The sequence below is a fragment of the Arvicola amphibius genome, chromosome 7 (genome assembly GCF_903992535.2).
Source record: "Arvicola amphibius chromosome 7, mArvAmp1.2, whole genome shotgun sequence".
NCBI lineage: Eukaryota > Metazoa > Chordata > Mammalia > Rodentia > Cricetidae > Arvicola > Arvicola amphibius.
The window spans coordinates 8,842,291-8,856,272 of NC_052053.1; the positions used below are offsets into that span (position 1 = coordinate 8,842,291).

General features: G+C 46.0%; 1 protein-coding gene across 1 annotated transcript in view; it reads left to right on the forward strand.

The window, feature by feature from the left end:
• Pde11a (phosphodiesterase 11A) overlaps positions 1–13,982 on the forward strand; it is a 309,344-nt gene that overhangs the window by 244,043 nt on the left and 51,319 nt on the right. The window contains exons 14-15 of the mRNA XM_038336971.1: positions 6,177–6,267; positions 9,353–9,453. Coding sequence (XP_038192899.1) covers positions 6,177–6,267; positions 9,353–9,453 — 192 coding nt within the window. The remainder of the gene's footprint in view (positions 1–6,176; positions 6,268–9,352; positions 9,454–13,982) is intronic.

Below are 13,982 nucleotides of genomic sequence, written 5' to 3' on the forward strand. Positions count from 1 at the left end.
CTTTCAGGTGACAGACTTCGAAGTTCTCCGAACAGGTAGACCTCTGCCGGCTGAAATCCCAACAACCCACCGTGTGTTTCAGCTTTCCTGCCCCCACCACCCCCTGAGCCGGACCTTGACGTCTTGACCTGGCCTAGCAAACTGCTTTGATCCTGTGTCCTCCTCTCTCTCTTTCATCCTCTAGCCCAGCACTTCAAGTGCCTCCCGTCGATAGCCAGTATCCAACAGTTCCTTGACCCTCTTAAACCTCTGTGACATCCGGGTCTGCAAAAAAACCACAGCCTTGGTTCAGTCTACCGATTCAATTTCTAGCTACCCTGCCTAGACTTGTCCAAGCCTTGGGAGAAAATATCACAGTTGTGCGAGCTTGAGACACAGTAAATAGACTTCGGTTCAACTCAGCTGCGCGCTCGGGACTCCGTGTCAATCTCTGCGCGTGCGCCCCCAGCTCGGCCTGCACCGCTCTTAGCAGTTAAGCACCGCTAGTGTTTTCTTTTCCCAAGCTCCACTGCCTCCCGACACCACGCTACGGATCACCTTGCCTCCTACTTCGCCGAGAAAATTGAGGCCATCAATCGAGGATGCTCTCAATTTCCTCCCCTGCCACCTACACACTTATCTATCCCACCCCATCCTTTCCCCTTTCCCTCCTATCTCAGTGAAAATGCTGTCCTTCCCACGTCTGAGGCCAATCCCTCCCCTCTGCTCGGGATCTTTCTTTCCTCGCTCCTCCAGGACCCTTTTCCATCCATCTCCCGCCTCTCTCCTGTATCTATGTTTCCCTGTCTGTGGGTGCTCTGCATCTAATTAACATGAGTAATCCCGCCCACCTTGAAAAATCTGCCTACAACCCCACTTGTCTTTTTAGTGATGGTTCCGTTTCCTTCTTTCCTTCCTGGGCAAGTTTCTTGGGAAAGTGTCTGTGTTGGTTGTCTTCACTGCCTCCAACCCCTGCCTGCACACAGGGCTTTCGATCCCCTTCCCCCTAGGGAAACCGCCCTCAGTGGCCCCCTTTCAAAGCTGCTGTGCCCTTTTTCATGCCCTCCCTTCTTGGCCCTGTTTTCCATGGGTCATATTTTCTTACTTCTGCTTCTTAAACTTCTCTTCGTTTTTTTCCAAAAAAAAAAAAAATCTTTATCTTACCTATGTAGCCTTCCTCCTCAGTTTGCTTCAAGGCCTCTTTCCTTGTGTCCCCTATTCCTCTCCCTCTCTCTTGACTATTTGTGCCGAGCCTTTACCCATTCCTTCCTGAGCCCTGGCTACACGTCTCAGGGCCACGATTCACTTATCTCCAGATCCTCCCGCCAACTGATGGGAGTCCCAGAGTCCTCTCATTCTCAGTCTCCCCCTTCATCCGTGTAAAGACAGGAAGGGGATCATTTGTCTTTCACTCCGCCAACCCCTTGCCCTATCTTCTGTAGATAGTTTTGTCTCCGTTTTACAGCTTGTCCAAATTCATCCACCAAAATGTAGTATGACAGCAATCGGAGTGAGATCTCTGATTCCCAAACCATTCTTTAACTGCTGCACCAATGCTGTCCTTGACTTTGGGACATCTGTCTTGGACTACTGACACTGGGCCTTCAGCTTGTTAGCCGTCTTTCCAGATAAAAGATTTAGAAAACTAAAATGTATCCTGACATCCAGCAACTCAAAATGTAGAACTTGTGGAACTGAACTAAACCTTTGCGTCCAGTGTCTTAAACTTGCAAAGATGGCAATGAACGCCCTGAAATCTCAGGCCCTGGGCTGAACGACTTTCACCGATATTGGGTAAGTAATAAGTTACGGACACCAAACCGCTTTGTGCCCTCCGGCTCCACTATCAACTCTCTGTACTCTAAGACGGTACAGAGCATTCTCTCAACCAAGTCAACTTGCATCCAGCTCCCCAGCTCGTAGACGCCCATCAGCCCTTCCACTACCCCGTGAGGTCATGTTTGGATTTACACCACCTATGGCTAGCTCGGCCTCAGTGAAGATTTGACAGTGGGTGTCAGAGCGACTCTTAACACAGCTGTTTAGTGAGTAGAGTAAGATTTCCCCAGTGAGGGCGCCGTTGTTTGAAATCCCTAAGAAGAAGCCTGTAACCTGCCCTCCGCCTTCATTCCTCAATGAAGGAGTGTTTTTTGTGTTCAAGGCCTTGCGCTAAGCATTCTGGGAGAATAGGAATAGCAGCAGACAATCCGTTTCCTTAAGCTCGAATCCCAGCAGTTCAGATGATTTGGCAACAGAGCTTACCTGCAACGGTCGTTATGTGGCAAAGCATAGGCTACCTTTTTTGTCATCTATGGGCAATTAAAAAACAAACAGGAGACTTTTAGCAAGGGATAAATTACTATATAAAATGCAAAATACCTCTACAATAAAAAAAAGTGTGACTTTAGAGCACCATTTGATTTATGCCCTTAGCCTTTCTGATAAGTGAGCCTTTGCATTTTCATATTTTATCCTTAATTTTTAAGTATTGGAGAGCGTGCAGTGAATGATCAATAGGGAGAGAGGCCACCAATACCGCCGCGCTCTGAAATTGCTCTCCGCTCTTCTCTCCAGGGACAGCATGGCCCACTCATCCCCCTCTCTATTACAGCTGCCCCCGATGATTAAATATCAGTACGGCACAGCTTTGTAGTATATTCTCCTAGGAGATTCCTTCCATTCATTTCTAGCATAATCTCTTACACTCATTTCTTGGGAATGAAAACCCATCTTGTCGCTTTCGGCCAGGTCCCAGAAGTGAAATACTGGGGCACATTAATCTGCCCTGACAGCCTAATCCCATTCCTCACCACCTCCCAGCAATTCCCAGCTTCCTAATTACCTTTCATAGTTTGCCTGTTTAAAGTTTCCTCGAAGCCACGGCTGCAGGCCGCTGCTAGCTTTTTTTTCTCAAGGAATATGCATATCCAGGCTGTGGGGAGGGCGTACTTTGGTGTGCACGGACTTTGAGTGCCAGCACGAAGCAAAGGATGTCAGTAACAGAACTGCCCCTTTTACAGTTCTGTGTAGCAAGAGTCTAAAAATCAAAGGCATCAGTATTTGGGCTGATCTAAGCAATAACACACATCAGGAAATTTCACATTTATGAGTTACCATGCTTCCCCCCCCCCCACCGCTTCCCATGCACTCTGCATATACACACGTACACATATAAATATATATGATCATATTTCTGCAGCTACTGGGTATGTGCCCAAAGCCACTCATGACATAGACAATCAAAATGAGATGCAGCATTAAAGTCAGTCTTCTTATATGACTGATGGAAGGTTTTTTCATTTACAAAGCAGGAGTATGTATCCATGCAGTGGTTTACTTGAAAGACACGAGCTCTTTAGAAATGGCTTTATGACCAGTTAAGGGTGCATAAGGTGCATACCATGCCCCTCCCTGTAGAACCTTAGTGCTTGTGTTTATATACTACCATACAAACTACCATAAGTAGTTTGAGCTTTTAAAGCCGGCATTTCTCCGAGTTATTTGACACTGGAATCCTTTTTACTTCAGCGTGGCATAGCTTTTGGCATTTCAAGTTAGTAATAGCCTATAGAATGTTTCTTGAGAAAGTTTATCCCGACGGATGGGTTTATCTTCTGCCACTATATTTATTTTCTGTTTTGTGTAAAGTGGCATTTGGTCAGGGTGTTCCTAGGACATCCAGAGTATGTGGGACATAAGAACATGGCAGACAGAGTTCCTGGTGCGCCTTTGCCAGGAAAGAAGGCACCATGAGGTTTGAAAGTCTTAGAAGTACTGGTAGGAACCACACACAATAGGACAAGTCAGGGGTCCTTGTGGAAGAGAAGTATTTCTTCAGTGACTTGCCCTGGGTTAGTACCGGCTCCATTCTCTGGACGCAAACTAAGATGGCTCCTTACCTACAAGAAGAAGCTGAGTATTCTGGTTCAGGACTGGACAGAGAAAGCGTTCTACAGAAATCTGGTAGAGTGTGAACTTCCTGGAGGTAGGCTCCACAAATTACACCTCATACCCATGAGTGAAGAGTCCAGGAACAAGCCAGTTTACAGGAATGAAAGAGGGAATCAGAGCCTGGGGTTAACCGCTGTGCTAGCGGACTTCTAAATTGTGTTTTGAAAGCTCCTTTCACCAGCAGCCAACAACCTTGTCAAAACAGAGAATCACGTATCAGAAATGTGTGTGTGTTAGGCTTTTTATTCTCCCACTGCAGTGAACAGCTTACAAACTGAGATTCAAACTCAGGCCTGAAGCTAGCTGGCCCTGTGACCTTAGAAAACCTGGGAACTTCTCTGAGCCTCTGTTCCTTTTGATTTAAAGTGAGAAAATAATACCTCTTTTGTAGTCTTTACCACAACTCAGTGGGGTTATACAGCAAGGGGCAGTGTGACTGACTCCCAGTGCGTGGTAGGCGCTCACGGATGGTGGCTGTTATTAGCAGTAATGTAATCATTATAAAACATATTACACATATATTTTAAATATATGATATGTATATTTTAAATAAATATAATACGTTATATATAAAATATAAATAAATATGTGTATAAAATTAAATATATTATAAAAATATGCTGACACAGATATTACCGTCAGCCTCCTAGTTCAGCCATACCCTCTCCACACAGCAACACGAACGAGTTACTTTTAAGCACCTACTCCATGGCAGGCACACAGAAGCTCAGCATCCAAGTCGAAGACACACTGTGTGATTTTTGCCACGGAAACGCCTCCTATGTAATGACAAAGGACCTTAAATGTTAACCCATCTGTGAGATTAGCCTGAATCTGCCCACTCACTAGATGATGTAACGGACTGAGGCAGGACTTAAGGAGATAACACATACATATCCGACTAAAATCTAGTTCCCTCCCTCATCAATCCTCTTCATCACGAGCTCTCTTCCACCTACCCTTCCTGCTACTCAGGATGCAGGAGTGCTGAGCCTCCCCAAGGATCACAGGCCCTCTGCACCCCAGAACTGACAGCGACCTCAGGTGGTCAGGAGCCAGGCAGCCTGGGATGGAAATCCTTCTTGTGTAGGGGTGCCACCTTTTATTCTCACACTGGCAGGATTAGCTCCAAGATGGCAATCTCTGTCATTTGCAAGTTAAAGCCAAACTCTCCTCACGAACTCCCTGCAGTAAGCCAGCAAAGAACACGGGGACCGGGATGGATCCTCAGCAGAGTCCTAGAACGGGTGTTTGATTCCTTGGGTCTCTCTTGGCCCCTAACATGCCCAAACTCCAACTCCGAAGAAACAGCTGAGGTGAACTGTTGGAACCCTTTAAATGCTTCACTGGACTGGCCTTGTTGAGGGGTGGACTGTCCTGCATATGTGACATTTACGGATAACTCAAAGGAATCCCCACCTCAGGTATCAGTGAACACTGTGTTCACTTAAAATGGAAATGTCCATGTGCGTTTTAATTATCTATTAATAATTAATATAGACTCCTATCTGCTCCCTATCTGGCACTATGACAGGCACCTTCAAGCCTTCCATTGTCCCCTCATAAACAACGGATGGAGCGCACAGGGCTGGCATGATTTAAGAGACAAAGAAACCGAGCCTTAAAGTCAAGTCATAGCCTAAGGCTAGTTACAGAAGGAAGAGCTGTGACTTCAGATCCAAGGAGCTCTCTGGTCTTCTACACTAAGATGTGGTGGTGGACCTTGCGGGGAGAATTGACACTACCAGAAGGTTGTTAAGACACATGTAGAGTAGATAACGAAGACTACGGAATATTCTCCAAGTCTCTTCTTGTGGAGAGTCAGGCATGTCTGATAGGAGAAAGTTCCTGTGTATATTTAGATCTATAAGGTTTAGTTCATGAAGCCTACATGGATCACAGAGGCAAAAGTTTTACACACACACACACACACACACACACACACACACACACGTATACACACAGCCCGTGGTCTGTACTGTCGCTGCCGCTGCCTGTTTTCCTTTTTCTCAGAACCACATCTTGTCCCTCGCCAATCTGTAAACTGCTTAAAGACAAGGACTGCGGCCTGTTAACTATTTATCAGCCACGGCATCCGGCCTAACGCGTAGAAAAGGTCTTGAAAAGTTTGCTTAAGGGACAAACGAAGTCCCCAGCAATTACGGAGATAGCATTTGCTCACGGTCTGCCACCAAAAGAGGTTAAGATGAAGGGTCCTGCCTACTCGGTCTTCTGCTCTCTTTCAGGAGTGACTCTGCGCTGGCCCAGCTCTACGGGACATCGGCCACCTTGGAGCATCACCATTTTAACCATGCTGTGATGATCCTTCAGAGTGAGGTGAGGCCTCCTCCTCTTCTGTCCTTGACAGAAGGCCAACTGCATGGTCCCCGCTCCCTGATGTGCCACGTACAAACTCAGAGAAGTGGGAGCTCATGTTTACATTAAACTCAGACCCCGGTGCCTTTCGTGAACCTATCCCATGCCAAAGACCTTGTTCCAGGTCTTCCCGAGCTGCCTCTCTTGGCTCTGCCACAGGTTTTACAGGTTCTGCAGGTGCAGGATCACTTACGGGGTACCAGGTGGAGGTTGCCTATCGCCAGAGTAGCAGCATCTTGTCTTTCTTGAAGGATGCAGTCTTGGTTTATGACAGAGTGGTCCAACTTTCCATTCTGTGGAACCCAACACCATGCAAAGAGATGGTAAAAACAGGAAGAGTCAAGCTTTGATAGTGAAACCGAGATGCTTATAAAAGACAAAAGAACCGAATTTTTTGGTAGGACTGCATTTGAAAGAAAGAGATGGCTACTAACCCCAAGGCCGGGGCTAAAGCCATATCCCTTACTTTGCTTTCTGCAGCAACGCGGGACTCAAAAGGCATTGGAGTGTCGACTTGTCTCTCTCTGCAGAGAAAAACAAAAACCACTGACTTACTCTGGCTGCAGCAGCTGAGTTTTGCCAGGAAAAATCTGTTGAAGGCATACAGACCTTTTTTTTTTTTTTGGCCAAGAAGGGATTGTCTGTCCCCTGTTATTTCAGCTCTCTGGCTATGCCATTAATTATTATTATTATCGTCATTAAGGCCCTGTTTCACTGGAATGGCATCATTAAATATGGAAAGTTTTTTTTTTCCTCTAGACTATCTTGAGGAAACCTGTCTTTTGTAATATCACCAAAGCCTTCAGCCTCATAACAGAGACCCACCACTCCAGAGCCTGAATGTGGGCTAGGGCAGGGCAGCCTGCCAGAGGTGCTGTGTTTTCATTTAGGATAAAGCTCCTAAGTAAGGGCCTTGGGAGCTGGTGGAGCCAACTTCCTGTCGTCTGTGGCTCTGGAATATGAAAGCCACATGTTAGCTGAGAGCCGGGGAGGAGGCAGGGATGGCAGGTGCTTTTGTTTAGCTTGTCTTTTCCCTGGTGGAAAATGTGATGAGTCCCTACCTCTGATTCCAGAAAGCCACCTTTGTAGTCGTGGGGATCATAAACAGCCCAGCGCCCTTAGGTTCAGGTCTTCTCACCGGGACACATTGATCAGCCTCTACTCCAGTTTCTTCCCAGTGACAATGACCACCAGTGAACATGGAAGTGGACAACGAGTCTCAGGCCCCATTCTGCCACCAGGAAGGCATGTCATGCCTATCCCATGTTCCGATTTACACAGACATGCAGAGCTTAGAGGTCTTGAAGAAGCTAGCCTCAAGCCTTTCTTTTTCTACACCTGGATTTCCCTGTTCTTGCTGGTTCCCTACACCTTGGGCTGTTTCCCTAAAACCTAGTCTCACACAGTATTTGTGAAAGACTCATTTCCATTTAAGGGTCAAACCCTGAGGTGCTGTTCAAGGTTAATTTGTGTATTCAATGATGCCCTGGGGCAAACTAACTTTTATAAGTGAAAGCTGATTTGGCTGGCTTTGTATTCCCCCCCCCCCCCCAGAACAGCACTATTTACCTTTAAAAGCAGCAAAAGGCGAGTCACAGAAAACCAGCACAAATTCAGGTGAGTTCCCTTGTCTGAAGGCAAGCTCTACTCAGCCTTGCTCCTAAGGCTGCTTTGCTTTCCCCGAGTGACAGTGGATGTGTTGCTGAATCCAGGTGAGCATTTTCCCAAACGTTGTAAACTACTTTTTCCCAGGCTCCAGAATGCTTGCTTGTAACTGTCCCATGAGGGGATGCTCAGGCAAAATAGAAGAAAAAAAAACTGTACAAAATCTTGATCCAGCCTCCCTCGAATTCTTTGTCCTCTTAATCGCTGAATTAGAGGCCTAGAAGAGTTCATTTTATATAACCTTTAGTATTGGACTTGGTCCCAGGTGGAGCCAACACCCTGTAGTCAGGAGGGGAGCGTTCGCCTGAAGAAATACATCAGCTCAGCGAAGCAGATTATTACCTGATGCTTGATTCAAATGAAATTGCTAATTGATATTCTGGTCTCCTGGATAAATTAATTTACCTCTCGTGGAAAATAGTTTCTTCTTGAGAAGTCATTTGCCCCTTTTCTTCCCCACCAACCTTTGGCTCTCAGTTCTAGGTTCAAAGTGATGCAGTTCCCGGGTCACATGCTTATGAGTTCCTAGTTCATGCTAAGAAAAACGGACAAAAAAAAATTCTGACTCAGCAAGCACGTGAAGTAAATGATGGTCTCATTGCTGAAGGGTTTCCCACCTTGCTAACAGCAAGCCCTGGGGCTGCCAAGTGAGTCTTCTAGAAGGAACAAGAAAGCTCTCTAGTAGCCTGGAGGTGAAGTTGTATTGCAGTTTTTGTTTGGTAGAAGTCATCGTTAGAGCCCTCTGCACCCAGATAATGACTTCTCCATTCTAGCTGTTCACAACTCAATCCAGCACACGCTTATCAAAGCAGCCTGACAGCTCAGTGCAGGGTTTAGCTCACTTCCCCACGCCACTCCGTACTTCTATATCCATCTAACACACGCTCACAGCTTCAGAGTCCTGTCCACACGGAGAAGGTAATAATGTGCTCCTTAGTGGGCCTCCCCTGAAGCAGCTCACGTTCTGGCTTTGCTGTGTGCCAGGATGTCTGTTTGTATTTGTAAATCTTTTGTTGAGCTTTGGGTCGGAGAGAAGGTGAGGGTCCACAGTTAAGAGCACTTGCTACTCTTCCAGTGGACCTGAGTTCTGTCCCAAGCACCCCTGTCAGGTACCTCACAACCACCTGTATCTTCAACGGGAGAAGATCTGATGCCCTCCCCTAGTCTCAGTGGGTATACACTTACACGGATCCACAATCCATCCATACATTCACACACAAAGAGAGAAATGAAAATGAATCTACAAAAAAAAGCAAAAACCTTTACTAAACTTTAAATTTTGTTCACATTCTGACCATTTTTAAAATATAGGGAAAAACCTGCAGTCATCAACTCCAGGTTTGGAATGGTGTGTTTGTGACTTTCTGCCTTCTCATTGCAGGGTCACAACATCTTCGCTAACTTGTCCTCCAAGGAATACAGTGACCTCATGCAGCTTCTGAAGCAGTCGATACTAGCCACCGACCTCACGCTGTACTTTGAGTAGGTATTGGAACTTGGTCTATTTGACAGATGGGTATTAGCACTCCATCTTTAATTAACATTTGGGTCCATACTGAATGTTGCATTAAATTATTCCAGCTTTGCTATCTGTTCTTTCCTTAGCTAAACTCAGCTCACTGGGACAGTTTCTGCACTCTAAAAATAATTCAGGATGCTAGTGACCAGTTTGAAGTCTTCTTTATGCTGATGAGCCTTCTTGGATCTCATGACTCTGAAGCCAAGTGCTACCCGGGATATTTCATATTCTGCCTACAACGGCTATTTCCAATATTATTTGCTTCTGTAATGGTGCTGACGTTGATGATGAACTATGTTCACGGATGGAAGCGTGACTAGACACTTAAGCCTGTGTTCCTTGCCCTTCTCCCTGGTTTGTACTTTGAACAGCAGTCTAGCCCCTGTTCTGTCAGTGGTCACCAAAGGCTGTGATCTTTTCTAGCTTTCCTGAGGTAAAAGGCTTACCGATGCCTTGTGACAGTTCCTACTCTTTGCTTCCCCAACACCCAGGTGTATTTCTCCTTTTCCAGATCCGCTGTAAATTTCCCATTTTTCCCCCTTTGAGTCCTGTAACTCATGCTCTGTTCTCTCTGCTGAGACTGTCTTCCTGACCTCTTGTCTATATTACCCTGATGTAGGTTAGCTGCAGGGAGGGGGTCTGAAATGCTTCATTCTAACTCCCAGCATTGTGGACACTTATCCCCGCCTTCCAGTCGTTAAGGAAACATTAAACTTAGCTTGACAGGCAAAATCCTTCCTTATTGCCCCTTCTCTATTTTCCATTCTTTTTTAAATGTTTATTATTTAATTATATGTATATATGGGGGTTCATGAAAATGAGTGTTGTGCCCCTGGAGACCAGAAGCAGATGTCAAATTCTCTAGACCTGGAGTTACAGGCAGTTGTGAGTCACTACATATAAGTGCTAGAAACCTAACTCTGGTCTTCTGAGCCATTTCTCTGACCCCACTTTTTCCCTTGCATTATTATTTTTCAGTTCTCCCCTATAGCATCTATCTGCCTTGACCATGTCTGACTACATATTATCCTTTGAAACAATGCCATGTCCCTTACACCACAATCACAGCATATCATCATTCCGATGTAGAACCCGATCCCCACGCCTGCTCCACCCTCTGTCTGAAATGACTCTCCCTTTAGGGTTCATCTCTTCTACCATTTTCCCTTTCAAGTCTTACTGGACCTTGACACCACATCAGTTATAATTAGGTTCAGCGGTAGGAAATAGAAAACCCAAAGCAGCAATTCTCCACTGTCTACAAGAAACACAGAGACCCCCAACCTGCCGCAAGTGTGGTGGCCAAGGAAGTCCTCACGGGCCATGTCTCTTCTCTCTTCCTATGACGTCAGTTTCTACCTGTTAGTCAGAGACAATTGCTCAAGTCCCAGCGTGGCTGCTCACCTTCAGGTCAACAAGAAGATGGGATAAAGGAGGCCAGTGGTAGCTCAGGCCGTCTTCCAAGGCGCTCTGGAAGCTGCCACTTAATACTTCCGCCTACATTTCACTAGTCAGAATTTGGTTTCGTGGCTACATCTAGCATCGGGGAATGTAGGGAAATCTAGTGACAGTGGAGAGGGCAAGAAGGGGTACTGGTGCAGACAATGGGCCGTCCATGCCTCAGGCATTTGTTACTGGATTATCGCATGGGACAGTGGACAGAGTAAAGGCTGTGGTATTATTGGCCTGGATTTATATTTCCTTCTGTCATCGCCATTAAGCCTGGTGACTTGAAAGTTCACTCTCCCTCCTCCTTGGAATTCTCATGATATGTCATGTCTCTAAAGGGTTAAATATAAAAGGAGAGGGCACACCACAACTGACAAGAGTAACCTGTGGAGGTGGCTGAGTCAGGTGGTAGATGACCCAGCTGGGTAACCGTAAGAGGCAGGACTCTCGGAGGAGGAGGGCATTGAGGAGCGGCCGCTCGGCAGTGCTTTGGTGAAGCTTCGCGCCCAAAGCGCCATGAAAAGTGGACGTGGCTCTCAAATCTTTTCTTTTTTTGATTTTCATTTTTTTTTTCATTTTGTAAACCAACCCCAGTTCTCCTTCTCTTCTCCTGCCTCCCCGCCTCCCCTCACACCAACCCCATCCACTCCTCAGAGGTAAGGCCTCACTTGAGGAATCAACAAAGTCTAGAATACCCAGCTGAGGCAGGACCAAGACCCTTTCCGCTGCATCAAGGCTGAGCAAGGTATTCCTCCATAGGGAATGGGCTTCAAAATGCCAGTTCACGTACCCAGGATAAATCCTGCTCCAACTGCCAGGGGCCCTCCCAACAGATCAAGCCATGTAACTGTCACCCACATTCAGAGGGCCTAGTTCAGTCTCATGCAGGTTCCCTAGCTGTTAGTCCAGAGGCCATGAGCTCCCACTAGCTCCGGTCAGCTGTCTCTCCACTAGCTCCAGTCAGCTGTCTCTGTGGGTTTCCCCATCATGGTCTTGATCTCCCTTGCTCATATGAACCCTCCTCCCTCTCCTCAACAGAACTCCAGGAGCTCAGCTCAGTGCTTGGCTGGTGTCAAATCTCAGACAAGGAGATTGCCCGCTACTCAGTTTACAGAGCACTGAGAAGCCCACCCCGACTGGGAGCCAGCTTGTGCATCTCTCCCAGAAAAGCCCAAGAAATGAAAATGGGGGTTCTGCCCTGGGGAGGAGAACCAGGTCTCAAACAGAGGGATTCAAGGAGATGAACCAATGCTCTGGATTTTCTCAAATGAAAGCCCAGAACCCAATCACTCTGAAGTTTTTAGGGGGGGTCTATAAACCACATGCCCAAAGCTGTCAGCTTCAAAGTCATAATAAACAACTGGTGTGTGTGTGTGTGTGTGTGTGTGTGTGTGTGTGTGTGTGTGTGTCTGTTTAACCCATTAAATTTTGGAAATACACTTAGATGGGATTTTTTTTTTTAAATCAAAAACTCAAATTTAACCAGACTTTCTTTTATTTAGTGAGCCATCCTCCCTCCCTCCCTCCCTCTCTCCCTCCCACCCTCCCTTCCTCCCTCTCTTCTTCTCTGTCTCTGTCTCTCTCTCTCCCTCCCTAATTAGTCTTTTAATTCCTGACTGTGACACACAGTTAACCAAAGATCAGAGAGGCTTTATTACCTCTAATGAAAAACAGACAGCAAAACGGAAAAGAAAAAGAAAAGGCACCGTAGAGAAAACCCAGTTGTTCATCCATTAAACAATAATGGGCTGCTTTAAGGAGGAAGCCTGACGAAGAAAGCGCTTGAAAATGGGAGCGTGATGGTTACAAGAAAAAAGAAAGCTTTGGGAAGATCAGTCAAAAGACTAGGGGCAACAAGGAGCACCTGTCTGGCAGGCCTTTCGGAGCCCTTAGATTTGCTAACCACACACTGTTCTCCATCTCACAAATACAGAGGTTTACATAAAGGACCGGTGAGATGGCTCTCACACACACAATAAATGTAAAAAAAGCAAATTTAAAGAATCTTATATACTGTGTGCTGTCGACCTTGTCTTTTGAGACAGGGTTTCTTATTGGCTTGAACTTACCAAGTAAGCTAGACTAGCTGGCCGGCAAGCCCCAGGAGCCCCTCTCTAACTTCAGGACTGCAGGTGAACCTCACCACGTCTCACTTCATAACATGGGGCCTGGGACCTGAACTCAGGTTCCCATGCGTGTGTGATCCATACTTTATTATCTCCCCAGCCTAACAAATACGGATATTAATTAAAATTAAAAATGTATATTTTAGAAGCCCCAGGCTCTGTTGCTAGCTAGCTATGTGTCATCAAACATGGTACTTCCCTCTGAGATGCCTTCCTTCATGTATAGAATGGCAATAATATATTAAACATCTTATAAGTGGTGACAATGGCTTCATTGCTTTACAATCTACTTATCCCACATGTCCCGTGGCCCTCAGTACACCTCACTATCATGGTCTCCCATCTTTTTCTAGACTGATACTCTGGATTGGGATTTATGAGAAATCCATGGCACAAGGTTTTTTTGGTTTGGAGCTTTGTTTTTTGTTTTTTTTTTTGTAGTTGTTTGTTTTATTTTTTTCCTGTCTGGCACTTGCAAGATCTTGTTTGTTTGTTTGTTTGTTTTTTTCAAAATAGAAGCATTTTCTAAACCAAGTTTCCAAGTAACTCTTAAAGGGACAAAGAGGGGGAAAGCCGCCTTCAGCTTTCTTGGTGTCCATTTATCAAGCTGTGTCCGGGATGTGAGGAATCACTAAGTGCCGCGGGAACGCAGTCAGGGAAGTTGGTTGTGAGTCCTTTGCTCATTACTCTGCTCTTATCTTGACGCTGCAGCCCTGGCTAATGTTCGCTGACTCCCACAGAAGTGCCTTGCTCCTTCTGCCAGCATGATTGTTTGTGAGGTTCTGAATAGCTCATTCTCTAATCTAGAGCTCCAGGGGACTGATCCGCACGCTGGTCTAAAGTTGTATTAAAGTATGGCCGTATTTCCCGTCCAAACGATCCCTCAGGTTAATGAGGGAGAAAGAGTTTACTATATA